Source organism: Pleurodeles waltl, chromosome 2_1 (assembly GCF_031143425.1).
Source record: "Pleurodeles waltl isolate 20211129_DDA chromosome 2_1, aPleWal1.hap1.20221129, whole genome shotgun sequence".
NCBI classification, from domain to species: Eukaryota; Metazoa; Chordata; class Amphibia; order Caudata; family Salamandridae; genus Pleurodeles; species Pleurodeles waltl.
In genome coordinates this window covers 726,560,497-726,586,125 of record NC_090438.1, presented here as the reverse complement: position 1 = coordinate 726,586,125, position 25,629 = coordinate 726,560,497, and the positions used below count along the sequence as shown (strand labels likewise).

Here is a 25,629-nt window from a genome sequence, read left to right as displayed (position 1 = left end):
TCATTGCACTCCTCACCACTGCACTCTACACCACCAGTCTGCTCTGCACAACTCCACTCTATGCCAATACACTCTATGCCAATGCACTCTACTCTGTAACACTCAACTCTATGCTCCTGCACTCTACACCAATCCACATTACACCACTGTAATCTACTCTGCGCCACTGCATTTTATGCCAGAGCACTGTACACCACTTTACTCTATGCTGTGACAGTCTATGCCACTCCACGCAGCTGCACTCTGCCCTGCACCACTCTACTCTATTCCACTTCACTCTACTCAGAAACTATCTACTCTACTTTACTGCACTCTATGCCACTCTACTCCACTCCATGCCACTCCATTCTACACCACTCAACTCTTAACCACTGAATTCTATGCCAGCGCGCTCTACACAGCTGCACTCTGTCACTGCACTCTACTCTGCATCACTGTACTCTACACCACTACTCTCTATACCACTCTACTCCACTCCACACCCCTGCACTCTGACACTCTACTCTGCAGCACTGCACTCTCCACCTCTGAACTCTACATCACTCTACTCTGCACTACTCCACTCTAAGCTACTACATCTTGCACCACTGTACTCTATGCAACTGCACTCTATGGCACTATACTGTACTCTGCATCACTCTGTGCCACTGCTCTCTTTTCCATTCTACTGTACTTTGCACTGTATGCCACTCGACTCTACTCTGCCACTCATATCTACTCTGTGCCACTGCTCTCTGCATCACTCAGCTCTTTGCCACTCCTGTCTGCACCACTCTATGCCACTGCACTCTACGCCACTCCTCTCTGCACTACTGTACACCGCTGCACTCCACTCTGTGCCACTGCGCTCAACTATGCACTACTCTAATCTGCGTCACTGCATTCTATGACGCTGCATTGTACGCCACTGTATTCAATGCCACTGCACTCAGTGCCACTATATTCTGTGCCACTGTACTCTGCAACACTCTACACCAATGCACTGTATATCAGTCCACTCTCCCCTATGGCACTGCTGGGTATGCCACTCTATGCGACTCCACACTGTACCACTCCAGTACATGACATTCTCTGCCACGCCACTCTACAACACTCTACTCCACTCCGCGCCTAACTTTTGTACTGTACGACACTCCACACCACTCTCCTCTATGCCACTAACTTTTAGCAATGCTGAACATCAGCCATACTGTTTTACAACATGGCTAAAACAAATTGGCAAAGCCAATAGCTCTTAAATAGGCGAGACCTATTGGCTCCTTCAGAACAGAGTTCCTAAGTTGTGGAGACATCAGATGCACTGATATTCAATAGCAATGAACTGTCTTCCCGGGAATCAGGACTCTTGTGCAACTATCCTCAGCTCTTCTTTTCTGCAAGGGCTCTTTGATCACGTGTGCACTGCTGATAGGGAAATCTGGTGGGAGGGATCCTGGGCGCATCTCCATGGTGATTCATGCTGAGCGGACAGAGCCTGCACCCTTCTACTCGACTTGGCAGATGTTTGCTTCTGCGGTTTTGTTTGGCATTGTAATGAGAGGCCTATTTCCTGTTAAGTGATTAAAGTCCAAGGTAATGATTAGACTCGGGCTCACTCGATGAGACATCCCCGACATCACCGAGCAAAGGTGTGGCGCTGTCGATCGTGTTTTGTGACTGCTTTACAGCCTGTGCCTAATTGTACATTACTAGTATCTCCTCCTTACTCGGTTTCGTTTGTCCCTGTAGCTCGGTGAAACCAGGCTGTGTGTTGTGGCTCACATGAGCACAAGTGAGAACACGAATTTACCGTGAAACACGAAAATGCGTTTTAATGAGATAAGTGAAAAGTAACTGCATCGAAATGGGAGTTTGACCATCACCAGATCACTTTAGAGTTCCAGTGGTTTATGGTACTGGCCAGCTGTCTCTCATGGCCGACGCACTTTCCATCAAACCTCAGCAGTTCTCAGAGAACATTAACAGCGAGGTTTAGAATTTCTAGCTGTCAGTTGGTTGATGGGCTCTCTTGTTTTCTGCCAATTGGGAAAACTCTTTTCTAAGAGTAATTTGCAAACCCATCTCCTGCTGCTTTCATGCGGTCTTGTCATGTGTACATTCCAGTTCCTGAACCGAGTCGAAAATCACCCGGTGTGAGGCTGTCTGTACTTGGTGGGCGAGAGGGAGCCAGGAACACAGAATGCCAGAAATCGCCCTTAAAGCATTGACCAGTGTGTAACCACAGTGTGCCAAATTCGTTGCACACCATAACATAGTAAGTGATAATGCAGGATTGGGTCAAATACTGTGAAATTCCTGCAAATCGGACTACTTGTCTCTCCCCAAGACATTCAAGGCCCTTATGATGTGCAAGACATGACCTCAAGGGCGCAACTCGATTATGTGATGTTAGTGATTTTTGGTTTTCGCACTCATTGTGCCCACAAACCGGACGCTAATATGACACCTACATCGAAAAGTCGTTGAAAGTAGAAACCTAATCACTGAATTGTATGATCTTTCATTTTCAGATTAGGTAACAAATAGTAGTTTCAAAAGAACATTGGTTCAAAGTCATTATCAAGCTGGTCTGATAGTTTAGCGAGTTGAGCGCCTGGTGCAGAAACTTGAGTGCAGCTGGAAGTTACAGGTGTGCATCCTAGCCAATCTGCTGCGTTCATGTTTCTAAGGTTGATCCAATCAGTACCATTGAGGTTGTAGTCCAATTCTTGATTGAGTTTTTTAGGATCCACAATATATCACTCAATATTATTGAACAGCAAAAGAAAAAACTATGACAGAGTATTCCTAGCTCCAACTATCCTACATTATCCAGTGACCTATCTTGAAAACTGATTTAAAAAAGGGACCATGGGTAATCCAAACAAGAACCATTGAGTTTCTTGCAGCATACAATACCTCAGTATGTTGTGCTAAATTAGTTACTGGACACACACAGAAATTTAATAGGATGCCTTAAAAAGGAAGACCTTTTTCAGTCTTGCATATTTTTATTTAGTGCATGTCTAACTGATACTAGCCAGATTCTAAAGGCGGTGAAAATTCTGATATGGCCAGAAACAGTAAAGAGTGCCAGAATGAGGATTCCAAGATGTGTAAAAAATGAATGCACTCAACAATTTTTTTTTTCCCTGCAAAGAAAATACCAGATAAAACCTGCAACATTCTGTGTTGCATACCTTAGAACTAGGGAGAACATGCAATATTACCATGGTAGCTGAATGTGGAATGGGTTATTATCCCACCTGGCAGTATTGGTATTCATCAGGTTGGGTCTTACAACAGCACTTAAAACAGGGGCCTAAGTGTTGAATCCTTATAAACTAAATTCCAGACTTATACAAGTTCCCCCTAAAAGAGTTTTGGGATTTGTGAGCACAGAACGACCTGCAGCTTGAAGTTGCTTTACAATACAGTATTTTCACCAAAATAATTTCCACAGTAGCTTAGGGTGGGGCTGGCGTCCTTTTTTGTTTTGTGTGGAGGCGTGAACGATGTTTTGTAATCACATACTTGTTTTACCACACCCATTTGAGTCATTTTTATTTTTCAAGAGACATCTTGTTCGTGTTTTTCGTAGACTTTCTTTAGAAAGTAATACGCCCCTGAAGCCTGGCTAGAACAGTTCACACTTGACATTTTAGCTATTTCTTGGACACTTTATATTTTTGTGTTTTGTATCCCATGCTTTTTCTGAGTTTTTACTGTTAAAATGTGATTTGTAAGTACAAATAAATGGAAAGCGAAGTACGTCTCCTAATGTATGCTCTGTGTATCTGCAGAACGCACACACTGATAGATGTGCAATGTTAGCAAACAGGTAGTTTAGCTTTTTGCAGAATGGGTGCTTTATTAAAGCGTTTTCTCTACGTGCTTTTCAATAAAAAATACTTTGACCTAAAAGTGTGCAGATCCTCAAATTCGAAGGCTATTATTCCTGATCTGCAAGAGTGTTTCCTTACTTTGTGTGTTTCTTCCTGTTACGTGCCTCTCGTTTTGGGCCTAATGTACAAAGTGTCTGTTTGAAAAAATTGGTTGCAATTGTGCAACAACTATTTTTATTAATATGTAGGTTTCCAAAATTCTGAATTGTAATCGGTCTCAATCTGCACTGATGAGTATTTGTGAGGTGGGCCACTACCTACTCCACAGCAAACTTTTTGTTGTTGTTTATAGTTTGATTGTGATTGCAAAACATTTTCAACTTGCTTTTGTTTTTTCACTACAGCGCCAGATGGAGTTGACGGACTGGGGGTTTGATGCTGCATCTGTAGAACAACAGATCAGCAACCACAGGAAGTTTCACAATGCCATTGCAGATTATCGGTGGGAGCTGGATAAAATCAAAGTTGACCTGGTAAGATCGCCTGCTTATGTGATGGTATTCCATTGCATTCGGCAGATGTTTACTTGCCTCCTGTGAGCTCTGATTCGTAGTTCAAGTGGTGAAAGTGATATGTAGGATGCGTAATTCCTGGTACACAGTTTAGCAACCTCACCATGCTCGGGTGCAGCGTCAAATTCCCCGTAACATAAATGGAGCATATATCTGAGCCTCACATGTAACACTCTACTCTTCAGATGTTCAGCTTTTTCCTCCATTGCAAATACCAATCATGCATAAATCACAAATCTGATACACCTTTATGTGACGCCAGCACACCCACCAACGTCATCGCATTTTCTGCGACTCGTACGGGCACATCTCTGACCCTTATGTGTGACACTCTACTCTTCACACATAAGACACTCTCCGTCCATGCTCATTCCAACAGTGTGTGCAAGCTCCTCCGTGCTTTACTTGGCAAAAGGTAACAGTGATAGGACACGAAAGCAAAATCCAAAAGAGGTCCATCCTGTGGAGTTTATTAGTGTAGCCAAAATAAACGTTGGTTTGTGACTTCATTTAAACTCTCCTTTGGCAGGTTCTACGGCTTGTTAAAACATCACCGCCTAAATTATATCTTAAGCAAGTTGCACTGGCAGTCTGACTGTGTTTGTCATGCATTTCGAATATTGTTAAATTGCTTTTAGAATCCAAGGCTGCATAACAAAATTAAGTGTTCCCGGAAAGCTCTTTGTGACAAATATCAACTTTTGCTGCAAAAAAAGGTTCCAGATCGACATCGTTGGAAAAATAAAAGATGAGGATCTGAATTTATTTTGGTGTGCTGCTTCTTAACCCGTTGACCCGACTATCCACAAAGCCTTGAAAAGTCATCTGCGCACCGATTGAGGGAAATGTCTTATTCTTACAGTCTTACTTCATAAATCCACTGAGAAACATGTTTCTATCCCGTGTGCAAGACCGGTGTGGAATGAGCTTATAGGAGCTGAAACAGCAAAGATGGCACAAAATAACAGGAGGAAGGCAACAGGTAAAGCGTTGGAATGATTGGATAGGTGTTGGGTAGTTGGTGCTAAGATAAGGCAGGGTGTTTTCAGCATCTGGGTAAGGTCATGGAAAGTATTTGGCAGGGTGAAACTGTAAATGTAGGGCATGCAAAGGTGCATGGCTGGACAGAGGGCATGGAAGACAGGATGGAAATAGAGGTGGTGAGAGTCCAGAAGGTGTTAGCACAGGAACAGGATCTGAAGGTTTTCAGAAAGTGAAGGGGGTGAACGACAGTCGTAGATGGTGCATGGTCTGGAAGGCATACAGAGGATGCAGGGCCTAGAAGATATTAGTAGAGAGGGTGTCACCCAAGAGGCTTTTTTAGACATTGGAGGGTTTGATATGCATTCACAGAGGGTGTAGGATCTGTAAGGTTTTCAAACAGTGTAGGCCACGAAAGGCAGCTTTAGAAGGTGTAGCTGCGAGAAGATGTACGTAGAGGGTGTGTGGTTTGAAAGTCTTTCGTAGAAAGTGGAGGTTCTAGCAGGCAGTCCTAGAGGGTGCAGGGTCTGTAAGTTAGTCTTAGAAGTTGCCTGATGTAGAATGCATTAAAGGAGTGTGCAGGGTCTGTTAAGTATTAAGCGTATGCACTATCTGTAAGGTCAAAAGAGACAATGTGAGGGTTTTGCAGTGATCATGGAGGAGATTGGTGCTAGTAGGCACTCCTACGGGTTACCGGATATCAAAAGGGGTCATGAAAGTTTAAAAGATTGGAAGGCGGTTTTTGAGGGTACATGATACACACATAATTCACAGAAAGAGTAAGGTCTGGGTGGCAGGTGTGAAGGTGCAAGGTCTGGAAGGTAGTTGTAGAGGGCACTTGGTGTTCAAGGCCACCATAAAGAGTGAAGGGTCTGGAAGGCAGCCGTAGAGGGTGCAGAGTACAGAGAGCCACCATAGAGGGCGCAGTATTTGGAAGGCTGTCATAGATATTGCAAGTTCTAGAAGGTTGCAGTAGAGGATTTAGGGTCTCCAAGGTGGTTAAGAGGCTGAAGGAGCTGAAAGGAATCCGTAAAGGTGCATGTTCAGAAAGAGTGTGTGTAGTGTTTAGAAGAAGAAATAAATGATTTCATGATTAAAAGAAGTATGAGTAAGGGCATAGAGTTGGTGCGGTGTGCTGGAAATTAAAGATGAGCTGAGTGGGTGCAGCTTTTTTTAGGGGATGTGCACGAGAGTATAATTTTAGGGCCTGGAATGGGGTCTGAACAAAATGACTGGATTCAAGGCAGTTAGAGTGCGTTTAGGAACTGGAATGGCACACACAAGAAATAGGTTATGGGGCTTGGGTAGGGCTGCACATTCACGTCAGTAAGATGTGGCAGGGCTTCTAGCCAAATGCAGGGAAAGTGAATTGACGAAGTTGTTGGGGGAGAGTGTGGGTGGGAGGTGATAGCACAAACCTGATTTCTGACCAAGGCACCTTAAGAGTAAATGCAGCCACCAGAACTCCTGGGACATTTCTAGTGGAAGCACAGTCAAGAGTTTGAAAACGTTCTACAGGGAGAAGGTGACAAAGAAAGTTAGCGCCAACTTTCTAAGTAACATGCACTGCCTATTCTCAGTATGGATTTTAGGAAGCTTTGAACAATTGTATTCATTCCAAGGATTGTTTCTGTTGAATTTACTTAAGAGTTTTTATAGAGCTTTCTTGTGACTGGGAGGTACTCCTGGCACTAGGGGGTTGACAGAAGTTTAGCTGTGTTGTCCCTTCTTTCCTGCCAAGTGAAGATTGTGAGATCCAACACTTTCCAAAGCTAGTTCTCGAAAGCCTGTGAAATGGGACGCCTGGTGTGGTTCATGCGACTATTGCCCTGAATCCATTTCGGGGAGATATTAGGTGAACGAAATAGTTATTGATATTTCTCGTTAGCCAATGAAATATCCTGGAGGTCATGGAGTAAGTCAAACAGTTCGTGATGAAGACCAGTGCACTTGGCATCAACAGTGCATCGGTGGCAAACACGTTTTTCTGGAAAGGGATCAAACCAAGGTATCGGATCCCACTGAAACCAAACTGAGCCAAGAGGAAGACATATTGCTTCACTTGTGCATTATTCGCTGGAGATTATTAATAATGGGCATGAAATGGAGCCCTGGCCGCAGAGCTGGGCAAGCATTAGTAAGTTCTTTGTGAGCAGAGGCTGCACCGCACTGTGGGTTGGCACGGCAGGCTGGCACCCGATACGCACCGGTGCTGGAAATTAATGCAAAAGTTGTCCCTTCGGGGCGGAAGCAGGAGTAGAACAGCGCGGGGGATTAATGTTGGCGGAGCATTTCAAAGCAGTGGCGGGATTTGATACCACATAGCTGAAGAGAAGTGGCAGAACCTTTGAGGTGGAGTCCTTGCGCAGACAGGCCCACGAAGGTCGTTGTATCCCTGGAAACCACAGGCAAAGCTGTACTTGGCACAGGCCCAGGGTTTGAGGGCAGAGACAAACAACAGGCCGGAGAACGTTAAAGACACCCACTGGGATGGGATCGGCTGCCTCCGAACCAGCTTTACATTCTAGGACTGGGTCTGTGCCACAAGCGTACCCGGCGTGAGGAGATAGGGTAGTATGAATTTGGAATAATTCTGCAATAAACAGCTTCCCTTTCGCATCGTCTCCTGCGTCACCGGAACCATCTGCAAGTTCTAGCGAGAAAAGGTGGGCGTGTTAACGCTTGTTTTCAGAGCCTCGCCGCGCCCATTCTGCAACAGTGAATGCGTTTCTTGTAAAGCCGATTTTATTGCCTTGATTCGAGGGAAGGCCATTACACTGGATCCGATAGAGGAGGGAGTGGAGCGGTCTAAAGGAACCTGTCTCCAGTGCACCCTCTATCACACATTGGATGTTTTTAGAAACGAAACATTTTTATTCTACTTCCCTAGTATTACCGCTTGATGGCAAAACCTGTGCGCTGTTGTTTACGGTGTCAGAAGTTTGTCGATGCTGAGTATGGGGGGTGTTCTCGAGATTGTGAGAGGTGAAGCACCGGGTATAAAAGCCTTGACCATGTTGATTCTGCGCCTCTCTGTTTTCTTAATTAAATGGGTAATTAGACTTTTCACCTTCCCTAGCATTGAAACCTAGTACCATAAAATAAGAGTTCGCAACCACGTCAGCACTTGACTATATTCCTTCTTGAATAGCGTTATAATGGTCAGGGAGGCACAATTCGAGGCCCACTTTTCCACACGCGTAGGCTTCTGATAACTTTTGTTTTACACGTTTTCACAATTAAACCAAATACTTAAATCCCGCCTTTTTAAGGAAAACAAACACTAGGGCGCGTGCGTTGCCTAACCCCATGACAACCACCTGATTAAAATAGGCGGGAAGGCTACACACAGAGACAATGTAGATTGGTTGTCATAGGTGTCCCTCATTCCGTTGTCCACCTATGAGGACACAGCGGTTATTGGCTGGAAAAGTAGTGGCGTATATAGGATGGATATAGCACGGTGAACGTGGCTGCCATTTGATCGATAAAGAGAAACACACACAGAGACATGCAGACACACACACACACACACACACGTCAGTTTCTCAATGGCATGACTGAGTTCTCGATTTGTGGGCACAATAATAGCATGTTTATCCACAGTATAGGAAGTGACTACCACCTCTAGCTGACCATGTAGCACTTCTGATTTTCTTCCAGTTTTCTTCTGAGGTGTGTTTAAAAGGGCACGAGTTGCCATTGGGCCTTTAATTGAAGTAGTGGAATAACAAGCAACTTCCTCGGCACAGATGAGGGACAGAACAAAGACATAGTCTCTCTTTAGGGTTGAGTGTCCGAGAGACAGAGATTTGCCACACAGCTTTTCCAGGGTGGCTTCAAAGCAGAAGTTTGTGACCTGCCCCACTTTGTACGGTTTCTGGACCGCACACCCTCACCTATTGCGACTGTTGCCCCCAATTGGTCATCACGTAATAAAAAATTCGGCCTTTCTGTATCTGGCAGGTGTTTTTAAAGTACAGATTACAAGATTAAAATCCAGCGGTGAGCATCCACATATCACCAACTGCAGTTGTCATTGTTTCCCAATGAAATGTCAGAACATTTAAGGGTTTGCTTTTGGCAGTAATGATTTCCTTATCCACCGTTCACCTCTCAGGAAGAGTTGGATGGCAGGCTTCACTTGTACTCGAAAGCCGATAAGATCAGTGCATAGTCTACTCATCACTCTGGGTACGGGTCCTCTGCCTTGCAAATGTGCTTTACCTATTATATTCATTAATAAAGCTAATGGGGATGGTCTGTGTTCACAAGTAGCCCTGGTAGTTAATCTACATATTTTGAGATGTCAGCATAAGAATTGCATTAGTCATTCGGCATTCTGAATGTTCAGTGGAAATCTTGAATAACCAAATTGTAGTTCCAGATTTACATGAACTTGTTCTGAAATTTGGTTTGTCATCCAATTCAGTCTTCAGAACTCAGATGTCTTATTTGGAGTTCCGTATTCTAATTGATTTATTTTCTGATTCTGACTGTACTGAGCTATGTAAATCTGAATTCTAAGTATTGCAAACAATCAGAGCTATATTTCAGGTCAGGAGATGGATCTGTTCAGTACTTAAATGAATACATGCAATATTTACTTGTCACTAATGTTGTTGAGATTATTGAACGTTCTGCATGATTCTTACCATGATGGTGGACTACTTAGGAAGTCTACTAGCTGAATAGACACATAGATTTGGAAGTGCTCCTGCCTCTTGAGTTACTGCTCTCGTAACCACTAAATGTACCAAAGAAGTTCACACCCGAATTTTGTCCACATGACAGAAACCAGTCTCTTTCCTAGGTTGCAAATCTGCCAAGCTAGGTTAGCTGCTCATACCCATCCACAGTTGTCCATAATTCATGAGGGAGGTGAAATTGGGAGATGGTTTTCCTTTAGCCTTCTGATCATCTGTATCCTGTCAACCCCTCTCATAAACCTTTTCTGCACTTAAGAGACCCTAATCTACTCCTTGCCAGTTAACAATCAGCTAACTACTGGCTGTAGTTTACAGCCTGAACACCATTAAGTCCACTGAGCACATGTATTGAATAGTTGACTTCCTGGCCTCATTTGTCATTCTTCTAAAATATCAGACGAACTTCACTTGAGGCCCAGTTCTTCACCATTATCCACCTATGTACAATCTCATTGTCAGCAACCAAACCTTTACTACTCAATCAAAGAGGGTTGGCCATACTCTAGACCAGGTGATCACTAAAGAGTTATCTCTTTTCTGGTAACACCCAAACAAGGGCCAACTGGCCATACCACTTTTTGACACCTTTCTCGTTAACAAACTGACAGTACTCAAGCAAGCTTCTATCATAAACACGTGCAAAACGTTCGGTTTTGGCATGTCTTCAGCATCCCTACTCTGGCACATCTTGGCCTACTTTACATTCTACCCTTTTTGATTAAGGAACAACAGGCATAGTGTTGGCATTCAACACTCCAGTAGCCATCACCACGCTGAAACTTGGCATTCAGATACACGCAAAGTGAAGGAAAACACATACACCCAGAACTCCACACCTCGTGCTTCTGCATAGACTATAAAAGGAATTGGCATGTTCAGAAAGAGCTATAACAAACATTTCAAACAATAAGAGAAACTCTATAAAAACTATAATCCGATTGGTTAAATGAGTGTCTCTCAAAACTCGAGTTGACCATTTCCAAGAAGGAAATTGGACCCATTCTCCCGTGACTCAGCAAACACCATTCTTTCCACATCTCCATCTCTTGAAGACCACAAACCTAGCCAGTCAGATTCCACAGTCTCTTGCTTCTGAAATCCGTGTGGAACTTGCAGATGGCAAGTTAGAATCCTGTCAATAACGTCCTGCCTTCCATCCTTCTAAATATAATAAAATGACACCCACTGGGTTTAGTAACACTAAATCAATTCACCTACAGCACCATAGAAGAGGAAAAACTGAGTTAGCAAGCCTCATATAATATCTCAAGTTATTGCTATTATCACAAATTTATTTTCCTTTTATTTTTAGAGTTTTGTCTTCCTTTCATCCAGCTGTCATGTTACTTCTGAACTAAAGGTTCTTATGTCTCTGGTGCTCCAGTTCAAGGAATGTTCTGTCTAAAAGTTACTCACCACTCTCAACTTCACACTAACTCAGGGCATCTTTTTAGAGTTTTTCAAAGTGCCTCAAGCGTTACCTCTTTCTAAAAAGCCATCCCACAATCTACCCGCCCCGAACAATTCCTCACCTAAATTCTATTTTTTTTCTGGGTTAGATCCATAGACAAAACCAGCACAAACTCTTCTGCCAGTATCTGTTAACACATGGCTGGCTGCATGAGTATCAATCTGGTTAGAGGTAGGCCTGCAACACAGAAACAACCACAGCCAACTCTCAGCTCACCTACTTCGTCTCCTGGGAAAAGGTAAACTAATGTACTGTTACTTGCCCCAGTAGTGGCCTGTGGTATCATGCAACACATGGTGCCCATGCACAGTCACTGTTTGCCTGTGGTGTTTTAGATTGGCTTTCAAATGGATTAGGTTGTTTTTCTGTAACCAGTCATAGGGGGCCATTACGACCCTGGCGGTCATGGACCGCCAGGGCCGGGGACCGCGGATGCACCTCCAACAGGCTGGCGGTGCATCCAGGCCTATTCTGACGCTGTGGTCAGAAAAGGGAAACCGGCGGTTTCCCGCCGGTTTTCCCCTGGCCTGAGGAATCCTTCATGGCGGCGCTGCAGGCAGCGCCGCCATGGGGATTCCGACCCCCTTACCGCCAGCCTGGTTCTGGCGGTTTTGACTGCCGGAACCTGGTTGGCGGTAACGTGTGTCGTGGGGGCCCTGGGGGCCCCTGCAGTGCCCATGCCAATGGCATGGGCACTGCAGGGGCCCCCTAACAGGGCCCCACTAAGATTTTCAGTGTCTGCATGGCAGACACTGAAAATCGCGACGGGTGCAACTGCACCCGTCGCACCCTTTCCACTCCGCCGGGTCCATTCGGAGCCGGCATCCTCGTGGAAGGGGGTTTCCCGCTGGGCTGGCGGGCGGCCTTCTGGCGGTCGCCCGCCAGCCCAGCGGGAAACTCAGAATTACCGCGGCGGTCTTTTGACCGCGCAGCGGTATTCTGACGGCGGTACTTTGGCGGGCGGCGTCGTAATGACCCCCATAATGTGTCCACGTCCCACAGTAGAGCTTAGGCTTTCTCAAGTACCGTTTGGCATCAGCTGAGCCATATAGAACTGCACACAAATACTGAACCCATTGATTTATGTGCCAGTTATGTTATCTCATCTATCACTGACATCAAAGACATCAAAAGGCTGTGGATCTGTCTGTGCATCACTTGAACACTTCTTATGATCCAGTTGTATAAAGATCAATTGTTCCTAAACAATTCCTAAACAAAATGCATGTAGGTATACTCCAAAAGATAATTCATGCACACTTTATCCTGGCAGGTGGAATTTTCATACAGTGAGCCATGTTAGGGTAAAGTCTCCCAGGATCCTGCTGAAGGCGCTTTCTTCTTCCTAAAGAGGGTTAAATGTTCTTCCCAGCTCATGATACATATCCTTGTTCAATTCCCTTGTTGACTGTGATGTGATTAACAGACACAAATCTCCTGATATCTCCACTACCAAGCCATTAAAAAATGCAATTTGCTTGGTATGAGGGTGGCCACACCCTGCACTGCATCTCAGTGGAAATGAAAACCATCTGAAAAAGTTATAAACAAACACATTGCCATTTAACTTCGAAACCCACTGCCTAGCGCCATGAGGTCTCAAAAAGTGCATTTATTAATTATTTCTTGTGATCTCGAAGAGACCGGTTTCTCCTTTCTAGGAGTCATGCTCAACTTCTGCAAAGATGAAATTATCATAATTAGTCCCCTAAAGAAAGGTGACCCCAAAATTGATTGGGGTTTGGAGTCAATTGAGTTGGTTAGGATTAACATTGAACAGCATTAATAAATATTTGCTTGGACTCTAATTAAGCTCCGAGTGAATGTTATTTATGCTATTAATTGGATATGACGTTTTTCTCAGCCACTTTAATTCCTCATAAAGGAGTAAGCGTGTTGTGCAACGGAGACACAATTCACACCCTGGATTGGGTGCATGTTTGCTATTATTTACATAGAATCCCCAGGCTTCTCTCTTTCACAGTGGCTGTATGTGCAGCTCCAGAGCAGGAAACTGCTTAGAAATGTGCTATCTATAACCCAAAAATGACTTTTTGTGTGTGCGTAATGCAATTTTCAGTAAAATGTAATGTACTTTACGAATGTGGGATTTATTCTGTCCAAGTTTGTCAATTAGGTAGAATTTACATCCGTAATTGACTTTTGTTTTGCACCAGTGTATCGCTCAGATGCGTAAAGACATTGTGAAATGAGCCTGGTGAAGTGAGACTGACCCTCTAGCATTGAAAAAAAATGCCTTGGGTTAAACGTTTCCACAGACTATGCACTGGGCATGGAGGAGGTATGTCCTAACCCCAGCTGACTCCATTCGCACTTTGCCATCAACAGTCTCTGTAACATCCCGTGTTTATGTGCTATTTGTTGTGAGGTAAGCAGTCGTGTATGAAACGTTAAAATAATTTCTTCGTTTGCCTGATTCTAATTAATTGTGTCTCTTTCTAGCGTGAAAAGGGAGCAATCTACCAACTGGAAGAAGAATATGACAGCTTATTGGTAAGTTTAAGAGCTACCCACAGCATAAACCTTTTTGAAAAATGTGGTTGTAATTTTTCAGCTACTTGGGCAACCTCTGCCCTCTTTAGAGTTATTCTCTGCAGCAGTGAATTACTATTACACAATATAAGCTAAAAAGGCTGTGAACTAATGAGAAAATATTGACAACAGCTGTTTTGAAACCGTGGATGTGGGACTTAACATGTGTTTCTAAACTGTTGTCATAAAACCAGACATACACCGTCTCTGAATGTACAAGATCCTTTCTGTTGGTTGTGCACATATAGTGATACTTAAGATATCTTGGCTGCTGAGAGCTCTTTTATTCCGGGCACCTTTTAATCTTGTTTGCTTTGTAGTGTGAGGTTTTGGCAAATTAGTTTATGAACGAGTAAGTCTGTATTGCATAATATACACTCACCCTTAGTCATTGTTCACCGACATGCGCAGTGAGCTTCCAAGGTCCAAATAGAACTTTTGAAATCTGTTTTTGCTGTTGGTTTAGTTTGTGAAAGTTGTAGACATAATCCAATAAAATGCATTCTCATAGGTGGTTTTCTGTGTGAAGGTTTAGCATATTGTTGTGTTTACATCCCGTTATGAATGGCTTGTTTCTATTTTTCTGTGAAGGCAATCATTTTCTGATTTATTGCATCTTACTCCCCAACCTCTGCTTCTAAAAGATAGCTTCCAGAACAGTGCACACGAAAGGTGACATTGGAAGCCATTTCACTGGCTGTAAACCAACATGTAGTGTCTTTCGATCCACGATGGGCCAAACCAAACTGCGATCCATACAGAGAGTTTCCAATAGCTGTTCCTAGGATGGCAAATTCAGAAGTCCATCTCAATACTAATTTTCTGAAAGACTAGAGCTGTTTTCCAGCTTGTGAATGATCAGTGTCTGCACATCTTACAATACTACAAGGTTATACAATGAGGAATGGCAGACGTCCTGTCACTAACATAGTGTGATTGATTTACCCCTGCTAGAAATCATCCTTTGAAAAAATGGATCAACTGCGGCAGTTGCAGGGCATCATCCAGGCAACTTCCAGGGAGATCATGTGGATAAATGACCGTGAGGAAGAAGAACTTCTGTATGATTGGAGCGACAAGAATACGGACATCACTAGAAAGCAAGAGTCCTTCTCGGTAAGTAATTGCAAAGCATCATCATTAGCATTACTGTTTAAATCTAGGAAATTATATAGCCTGACATTTTGTGTTCTTTAATTCTGTGTCATTGCAGATACCCAATATATTTCTAACTCTTCTAATCTACGCACTATTTCTCTGCATAGTACCCCTGTACAATATCTGTTGGACATATACTAAAACAAATAGGTGAATTCTTGCAGTTTAGAGTGCAAATAAATATTATTATATTTATAGGAGTAGTAATAATTGTTGCAGAGTACAAATAAGTGACTAATAGTTTTTTGTAGCTAAAAGTGCAAATGGAAGTCACCTTTTTATCACATGGTTTAAGATGATCAATTTCTGAAGGCGAAAAAACAAGCACACTTTATTAACGTTTCTTTGCTTGTATTCATTGCCACTTACCCTTAAATACAGAATAACCTCTTCTTGAAACACATTTCCAGCATTTGCCTTTAAATTGGACGCTATATACGTCAACAGTGTGACACTTGGATGCGTGTAATCTGGTACACGTTGAGATGGGATATCAACTCAAATGATTACGAGGCTGTTATTATAGCCCTGTTTGGTGCTCTCTTGTCACTGAAGTTCCCCCAGAGGAAGTACATATTGTGCATTTGCCTTCATAACAATATGAGCAAAAGGACTGCATGCACAGCGTTCAAAATATCTTAATATTGTACAAAAGATGACCAAAGAGCCAGTTGGATGTAACACCAAATACATTTGCCAAGCTCATAATATCCCATATAATGCAGAATTTGTTCAGAAGAACCTTAATGCTGAAAAATGGCAATTTAGTCATCTGTGAAGCTTTTCCTTCTCGGTGAGGGTCCCCACTTGTTAGAACAGCATTACTCTGCAGATGAGCCATCTCAATCCACTGTTGTCTTTCAATGGCCTTGGCCTTCTTCAGATACCACTATTTAACAGAACACACTTTCTGTGGTCCAGTGTTGGCTAAGTGGTGCTAACAAGTGTCTGCAATTTATAATCTATTGTTTTTTTACCTTTACGTTTTATTACTAGAAACTTATGAGTCAACTGGAGGTGAAAGAAAAAGATCTAAACAAATTGAAGCAAGAAAGTGACCAACTAATTGCCAACCAGCACCCGGCAGCGGACAAGATTGAGGTAGCATTTCCTTTTATGATCATAACTCTCTGTGCTTTCCCTCAGTTATTTATGCATTTATAAGAGTAAATACAAAAGAGAAAGCAATGGAATAGAATCGTGCAAAGGATGATTTTTTAAATTGTGTACATGTACTCCCGTTGTAAATTTAAAAATCAGTTTTCAAATGCTAGCACCTCCCTGTACAACTGCTGCCAATGGAAGATGGGCTATACATTAATTAGAACTGTTAATAAACATGTTTCTCCTGGGCGGCTGGCAATGAGTGGCTGTCTGTAGCTCCACGCCTGATTTTTCAGAGACAGCTTTCTTCTTCGTGCTCCTTTACCACTAAAACAGAGGCCCTGTTCGCTCCAAAGCCCATGAAAAACACAAGTTCCTGCACATCTGACTGTGTCTTATCTTAAAAACCTCCCCTTTTGCCCCAGTGGCTCTGATGAAGTTTAGCAATAAGCCCCCTCCTACAAGACGTTGAGTGAAAAAGTTCAAACCCTGTTGATTCAACTTGTGCACCACGAACCTGACACAAGTAAGTGGCAGTGTCATCTGTCACCACAGTACCCCTGTGGATGACTACTTTATTGTACAAAAGGCATTGGCCAGATTATCCAGAATGCCAGAACACAAAACACACAATTTGAGCAATCTGGCAAATACACAGAACTCTGGCACTTGCCAGACATCAATTTACAAGTGCTTGAAAAGGATGCTGTTGTCAAGATACATCAGAATTATGCTTTCAAAGACTTGATGATAAAATAGGTTTTGTAAGTCACAGTATTAGTTATGATTCTTGCTGAAGCATCATAACAACTAGTCATCCTCCATCAAAAGCCACTGACGTGAGATTCCAACGATGAATGTTGATTCTTACATGTGTTTCATGTCTTTTTCAGGCATACATGGACACTCTACAGACACAGTGGAGCTGGATTCTTCAGATAACTAAATGCATTGATGTTCATCTAAAGGAGAACGCAGCATATTTTCAGGTATAGTCCATTAATGTGGTGTAAATTGAAGTTATCATTGGCCATGGTACTTTTGAGCACTGTAAAAATTCGAGAATTATGTTGCAAACATCACACAAATGTGAAAAACTGTGTTTACTGTAATAATACTGTTCGTTCCCAATGGCGGAAGAGATTGACACATGACTTACTAGACATTGTTCACAACCCATCTCATTAAGAAGATACCTTTGACACTGAATCGTCCACTAGAAAGTGAGGTAGCATCAAAAGAACATTAACCATTAAGCTCTGATTAGTGACCTCGCTAACAGAGGTAGCCAGATATAAAATTCCTTGGTGTGCACCCTCATCCATACTGAGCGTTGGTAGCATATATCTGTGCTGCTGTTTTAGGATTTACTTTCAGGCCCATAAAACTTAGGCTTCCAACCTCAAATCCACACTCATGAGAATTTAAAGATTTGCCTTTTTTTTAGACCCTGAGTAGGAATGGAAAATCTTCCAATTTGTGGAATAGAATAATAACCTTAGAGGTGAATGCGACAGCTATCCCTATGATTGTGGAAATTCAGCCAGTGGTTTGTCTGTATTTACCATTTCTGCTAGAAAAGCGGTGTTTTTTTCATTACCACTTAATGCTGTATGTAGTTCTAGCTGACAAAAAATGGCGGAATATTCACCATTATGGTGGCTTTTGCATGCCAATGCGTTAATTCTTACACATAAAATATGTGCTGGCCAGTGTGAAACTGGGGTCATAAACGTTTCCAATTCTTCTCACACCCAATTTGCTACATATTAAGGTTGGCACCAAAAACAGCAGGAGTAAATGTGCAAATTGGATGTGAAAAGCACTGAAACACTTCCATACGTGCAGTTGGTTTAGATGATGGCATATCTCTAACAAGGAATATTCTCCTGGTGGAGAAAACAGAACAAAATCTAATTTGCTGACATTAATTTCTGTCCGATTTACTCCTATGGATTGGGTAACCTGTGGATAGCCCATCGGTGTAAGTGTAGGGCAGCAGGAGTGCCGGTGAAAATCTATACTTTACGAAACTGCGTAGTGTACGCAAAACATAGGGAGAAACCTAGAGGAGTAAATTGGTTACTTTTTAAAATACGTTTGTGCATTGACTTTGCTTTCTGTAGAGTGTTCCTACACAACTTTGCAGCATTTTTGATTGAAGATGCTACGTCGTTCCTCCATTAATGTGCATATTACCTTTAAAGGAAATTGATTAGGAACATGTATTCTTTTCTCTTTTCTTGAAAGTTTGAGCAGTGCTTTCTGCAAGTTGCATCTCACTCCGTTATGTCTTTCTGTGTAGTTTTTTGAAGAGGCACAGAGCACCGACACATACTTGAAGACTTTACACGACTCCATCCGAAAAAAGTACACCTGTGACAAGAATATGGATCTGCAGCATATACTGGAACTGATCAAAAATCTAGAGGTACTACCATTTGACCTTTAGTTCATGTAGCTTCTCTGGCAGTGGAAATGGTCATTTTACTTTTATTCATTCAAATACATGCCTCATTTTGCTAAATTTAAAAAGCAAATTCTACAGCGCACAGTACTGGGACTCCTTAGCTTTGGAGAATTTAAGAGACTCGTTTAAGTCAACTCTTGAGCACCCAAGTGGGTTTCCTATTCAAAATGCTGATTTTGTCAAGTTTCACCTTGATGGGGCTTCTTTTGGTGAGAACTTGAACGCATGTGTCTAAGAATATAGGTGTGTTATCAACTACGAAGGGCATTAATATATGAAATGTTTATTGAATAAATAAAGACAAAATACCACAAAGTTGATGGGAACAAGAGGAATATAAGCAAGCTCAAAAAATGTAAATATGGAAAGAATTGAAATAAAAATAACCTCATACTAGAAAAAAAACTGGTTAATGTATCAACTTGAAAACAACAAACGAACTGTTAATTATCTATGAATGGTAAGCATTTGCCAGTTGTTCACAGGGAAGTTTTCCTGGACACTCGGACTGCAGTCTAAGGGTGCTGTGACCCTTCTATATACTTTTGATCTCTAAAACATTAAATAGACAGGCACCTACCTCTCTCTTGGTTTATCAGATAACTCCATATCACAACGAAAGCAATGCTGCAGTCTGGAGATTGCCTTTTAGGAACTATGCTACTGTAACCACATAGAATAATCCAAATCGTTTAGTTGAAGGTAATCAAGACTACAACTACCAGAATGCATTTGTTAAATCGAAACACAAGATTAAAACAATTTGTTCTTGGTCACATCAGTTTATCTGGTCGCACTGTGTAACGACAAGAGTCGTCATTAGAACGCAGTATAGTAAAAGAAAAGTCATGTGAGAACTGGTAAAGTTTAGTTTGTGAGAGATCCTCGTATTAATGAGATGACCTTCCGAAAGAATTGTGCTAAAGTATACAGTGGACCCAGTAGTGTAGCCGACTTTCCCTGTCACGTGACCTGTTAAATTATTACATGAACTTTCCTATTTTGACTGGGAGGTGCTTGGTAACATGCAAATGAATAAACGATCCATATACCATTTCAAGTGCATTTAGTAGGTTTCTAAATGTAAATATTAGTAAAAATTGAAGTTGAGGGGGAAGATGCTTCAGCTCTTACAACTCTAACGGCAGGGAACGTTTGCCAAATGAACTGCTAGTGAGTGCACTTTGGATGTGTCAGGGGTTTACTATGCATTCCTGCTTGGCTTTGCTAGTATTCCCATGCTTCACTGGTCCTTTAAGGGAGGAGTGCCTGATATTCCACTAATGACATTCGTATGAAAGATTTGTATGAAAGACAATGATACCTATACCCCCATGAGTACACTGTTTTACTAGGAGTTGGTAGATGCCGAAGACGTGCCATTTCTTTTATGTACTTGATTCCCCTATGCGTTCAGAAGTTTCATTTCTTTTTCTAAACGTTGACAAAATATATTTCCCGAACAGTCCTAAAACATTCGGCATCCTGGGTATTCCCCTCTGTGAACTCACAATCTTACTCACTTGTTTTTTCAGAAATACATTACCTTTGTTAGAGTTTCTGCTGCGGTTTCATTTCCTTGCTGAATGAAGCACTGCAGGAAAACATGTTTTCAAAATTCTTCTGATTGCAGACACTTTTTTTTGTTTTGTTTTTAGAAACATTGTGGTATTGGTCTAGTTTAGAGATCACTGAGAATCATACAGCAGTTCTGTAGTGTGTGTGTGTGGGGGGGGGAGTGGTTATTAAAGAATCACATGCTTACCACTTCTGCCATCTGGTGGAAAAATGCTGCAAGACTCTTTGCAAATATCCTCTTAGCAATCTATCGGTTTGAATGAAAAAGGGCTGTCCACAAAATATCGTGCTAATTATGTCATCTACAAACAAGCAAACCAGTGGTGTGAGTTCCATTGTTCAGCTGCTTTGCCTGTCACCAATCTTGGTTTCCGAAGTACCGAGAGATTGGAAATTGGCAAGAAATAAAAAGGTTTATTTATGGCAACAAATGCGATCCTTCCTCCATGCCAGCCACACTCCAACTGACTCGGAAAGAATGAACGCAGCACCACATTCACATTTTAATGGAATGTTAACAAGTAGACAATTAAATGAAATAAAAACACACGCTAAGAATATAGCACATCTCCCTCCCTTCCAGTTTAACAAGCAACACATTTAAACCCCATAAAGACACACGTAAAAATGCAGAAAAACACAAAATAACCAATAAATAAAACTTAAACATGTTGTACGTAATCTAGAAAATAACATAGTGGTCTACAAACTCTAAGACCGCGACGTCCACTTGCCATGCCATCTTGTGGTAAATGCACTGCACCCTCTTGCACATGATCCGCACTTCTTACACCCAATTTACCCCCTGTTTCACTAAACCTTCACACACCTTGCCTTCAGACCCACCAACCAAATCCTCATCACTCATTAACATAAAACTGTTGTAGCCGGGAAAAGGAGAGTTGCATTTCACCTCTACACCACCTTCACACCCTCTTTGGTATACAGCTACCTTCATTTTATTCCATGTATTGCCATTCTCTAACTCCACATAATTCTCTCTCACCTTCTTAACTTTGAATAGGCCCCAAAATTTAGAAAGACCCCCAGAAACTCTACCATGCCTGATCTTCACCCAATCACCTTCCATCACATCCTTCTTCATCACCTTCTTATCCTTACACCTAGAGACTCCCCCACTACCATGCGTCATCCATGCTGTCAATAGTTTAGAGCCCGGTTTTCTACCTCTCATACTCTCAAAAGATGTACCTATGGTTTTCTTCACTGTGGTGGTGCGATGAGCCCACACCATTTAGTTCACCATTTTCTTTACATCCATCCCACTTTAAATGGCCATCATAACAATGCCTTTAACTAATCAATTGATCCTTTCCACCATTCCATTGGCTTGTGGATTGTATAACGCTTTATGCCTATGTATGATACCACACTTCTCCAAAAACTTCTTCATCTCATGAGAGGTAAGCTGGGTACCATTATCAGTTACTAGCACCTGAGGAAAACCTTCCTCCTGAAACACTTCATTCAATATCTCAATGGTACTTCTAGTGCTGATCTCTTGTAAAAAATTACAACCACCCATTTTGAGTGAACATCAACTGTGACCAAAGCATTTCTCCACATGTTCCTTAGACCTTGCATAGGACCAATAAAATCCACACACACAGCACCTCACAGTAGCCCTGGATCTTCAATATGGCCTTGTAAACCTTGCACACCAGTCTTCAGTCTTTTCTCACTTTCTTTGCAAGTTGTGCAATCTATCACCCATTTGGAACTTAGATCATCCATTCCCGCCCCCCAACAGTTCTCCATGACCCTTTTCTTGGTCATGGTTTGACCCAGATGACCCTCATGCACCTAAATAAATATAATTTTCCTTAAATCCTCTGGTGGAATAAACTTATAATTTCTCATAACCAAATTTTTATCCACCAGAGACAAATCATCCACTAGTTTTAAATACTGTCTCAGAGATGGAATAACTGTACTCTCTCTCCTCTTCCCTTCCACAATCATAAGTACCACACCCTTGAGACCTGAGTCATTCTCCATAGAAGTCTTCCATTCTTTCGCAGAGAAAGTACCTACACCCCCTTCTTCAATGTTGCTCTACCAAGCTACTGCCCCTTCTTGTTCCTTGGGCAAATCACTAATCTTGTCTGCACACTCCCAGCCCAAAGGTAGCCTAGAAAGACAGTCTGCTTGTGCATTCTCCCAGCCAGGAATATGTCTTATCCTAAACGGATATTCTTGAAGTCTAGCAGCTAACCTCGCTAGCCTAGCAGAACCTTTACGTGCTACCCCAGGACTCAAAACCGTGAGAAACGGATTATGGTCAGAATGTAATGTAAAATCTATGCCCCAAAGAAAGCTTCTAAAATATTCCACAGAACACACTGCAGCCAATGCTTCACCCTCTATCACAGAATAATTCCATTCAAAAGCAGTGAGTGAGTGCAAAGCAAAAGCCACAGTTGCTTCTTTTCCTTTACGTACTTGTGATAGTACTGCTCCCAAACCACAAGCACTGGCTTCAGCTGTCAGAATAGTTTTAAGACGTGTATCGAAGGGTGACGAAATACCAGATTCACAAATGTCTTCCCTCACAGCATCAAACACAATTTGTTGTTCCATTTTCCATTTAAAGTTGCACCCCTTCCTCAGCAACATTCTTAAATTTTCAGTCTTTTGAGCAAAATTCTCAACAAACTTATTATAATACTGTATGAGGCCCATGGATGAGCGCAATTCATTTGGAATGGGTGCAGACCTGATAGCATTTAGCAAATCTTCCTTAGGTCTGAACCCTTCCCCTGAAACATAACAGTATGACCCAGATAATCAATTTCCTTCAATTTACACTTGTCCCTCCTCAAGGTCAAACCAGCGTTCTTAAGTCTATTTAAAACTGACCTAAGGACCAGATTATGTTCTTTTATAGTTTGGCCAAAAATCAAAATGTCTTCTTGGAAGTAAGTCACATTCTGTACCCCTTTAAATAAATTTGACATGACCCTTTGGAACACACTTGCAGCTGAAGACAAGCCAAACGGCATTTTGGTGAACTGGAACGTGCCCTCCATTGTTATGAAAGATGTGATTGCACGAGACTCTCCATGTAACTTTATCTGATGATATGCACTCTTCAGATCTAATTTAGAAAAATACCTCCCACCTTTAAGCAGAGACAAGAATTCATTAATGTTTGGAAGAGGGAATGAGTCTGTGACCACAAACTAATTCAAAATGCGTAAATCTACACAGAAGCAAAGTTTTCCATCACTTATTTTGTTATAGCCACTGGAGAAACTTGCGGTGAGACTTCAACTGGTTCAATGATACCTTGATCCATCATGCCATCTAAATTTTTTTTACTTCTTCTCTCACTACCACCGGTACCCTTCTCACTTTGTGTTTCATTGCAACACCACATTCGTGTAATATTATTTTATGGACATACGTCTTAAACTTCCCCAATTTTTCATCAAATACATCTTGGACTGCATTCAGGATCTCTTCCAAGCGCAGATCCTCCACTATTAAAATCTTGTAATCAGAATGTGGATCAATCACGATATGTAATCATGGTAAGCGCGTGAAGGCACGTGAAGGACAAGGTTTACCACACATTCAAAAGACTTGCGCGCTTCACCGTCTCATCTTGAATGTAGCACTGAGTCTGCCCCTGGAAAATCAATCTTCCTCCAAGCAGATTTCTGTTCCTCCGTCTCCCTTTGCTGAATCAGCCTTCCGCCGAGTAGATTTCTGTTCCTCCGTTTAATCGGCTTCCAAATGAGTTGTTCCTCCGCAGCCAGCGAGGCACAGAGCTCCGACAGGAACAAGGTTGTCCCACTCTCAGTGCCAAAAATGTGTGGCTCATCCTCGTTGCCAAAATGAAATAATGAGTCCACACACCGAGAGATTGGATATTGGTAAGAAATAATAAGGTTTATTTAAGGGAACAAACGTGATCCTTCCTCCAAGCTAGCCACACTCCAACTGACTCGGAAAGAATGAATGCAGCATCACATTCTCATTCTAATGGAATGTTAACAAGCAGAAAATTTAATGAAATAAAAACACACACTAAGAATATAACAGTTTCCAAAAAGCTCTTTGCCACAGTCTTTTTCCTTCAGTTGTCAGTAAAGGTTTTATCACAGTAACAGTGTTTTTTCAAAGTTTTTTTTTATTTTTTTTTTTTACCTTTTACAGTGACTTGGTCTCTGTTTTCAACACCCCTCCTTGGACCAGCTGTTGTATTACTGTGTTCGATGGCATCTGTCGCTGTAGATACGCATGTTTTGCAATAGCTCGCCATCTGGTGTTGGGCCGGAGTGTTACAAGTTGTTTTTCTTCGAAGAAGTCTTTCGAGTCACGGGACCGAGTGACTCCTCCTTTTGTGTCCATTGCGCATGGGCGTCGACTCTATCCTCAATTGTTTTTTTTCCGCCATCGGGTTCGGACGTGTTCCTGTCGCTCCGAGTTTCGGAACGGAAAGATAGCTAAATTCGGAAGATTTTCGTCGGTATTGTTGCGTTCGGGATCGGCGTAGTTAGATTCAACACCGCATCGAAGATCGAAGAGCTCCGGTGCCCTTTGGGGTAGTTTTTCGATCCCCCGTCGGGGCCTGGTCGGCCCGACCGCGTGCTGAAGAACACCGATGGAACGGACCCCGTTCCGTTTCTGTCCCAAATGCCACAACAAGTACCCCTATACAGACCAACACTTGGTCTGTAACCTGTGCCTGTCACCTGAGCACAGTGAAGACACCTGCGAGGCCTGTCGTGCGTTCCGGTCCCGAAAAACACTCAGAGACCGTCGAGCCAGAAGACTTCAAATGGCGTCCGCGCCGACAGCCCACCGAGAGTTCGAGGAACAAGAAGAGGAAGGTACCTTCTCGATCCACGAATCGGACTCCGAGGAATTCGATGACCCACAAACCGTGAGTAAGACGTCGAAAACAACACATAAGAAGATTGACAAGGCCCAGGGGACGCCACTGCCACCAGGCCATGGCTCGACCCATAAATTCGGTGACCGACCGTCAGCACCGAAAAAGGCCCAAACAGTGCCGAGACAGTCCGACTCCGGTCGAGACACCGGTACGCAGCCTTCTCGGGACCGAGAAAGTGCTGGAGACAAGCATCGACACCGAGATAGCGGTGTAGACACGGCTCGACGCCGAGACAGCGGCACCGACGAAGATCGACGCCGAGAGGTTTCGGCCCCGAAAAAAAGA

At 42.6% G+C, this 25,629-nt stretch overlaps 1 protein-coding gene across 4 annotated transcripts in view; it reads left to right on the top strand.

The window, feature by feature from the left end:
* Positions 1-25,629, top strand: part of DSP (desmoplakin) — a 198,658-nt gene that overhangs the window by 70,270 nt on the left and 102,759 nt on the right. For all 4 annotated transcript variants that reach the window (XM_069217283.1, XM_069217275.1, XM_069217266.1 and 1 more), the window contains exons 5-10: positions 4,229-4,357; positions 14,021-14,071; positions 15,065-15,226; positions 16,265-16,369; positions 17,266-17,361; positions 18,678-18,803. In XM_069217283.1, coding sequence (XP_069073384.1) covers positions 4,229-4,357; positions 14,021-14,071; positions 15,065-15,226; positions 16,265-16,369; positions 17,266-17,361; positions 18,678-18,803 — 669 coding nt within the window. The remainder of the gene's footprint in view (positions 1-4,228; positions 4,358-14,020; positions 14,072-15,064; positions 15,227-16,264; positions 16,370-17,265; positions 17,362-18,677; positions 18,804-25,629) is intronic.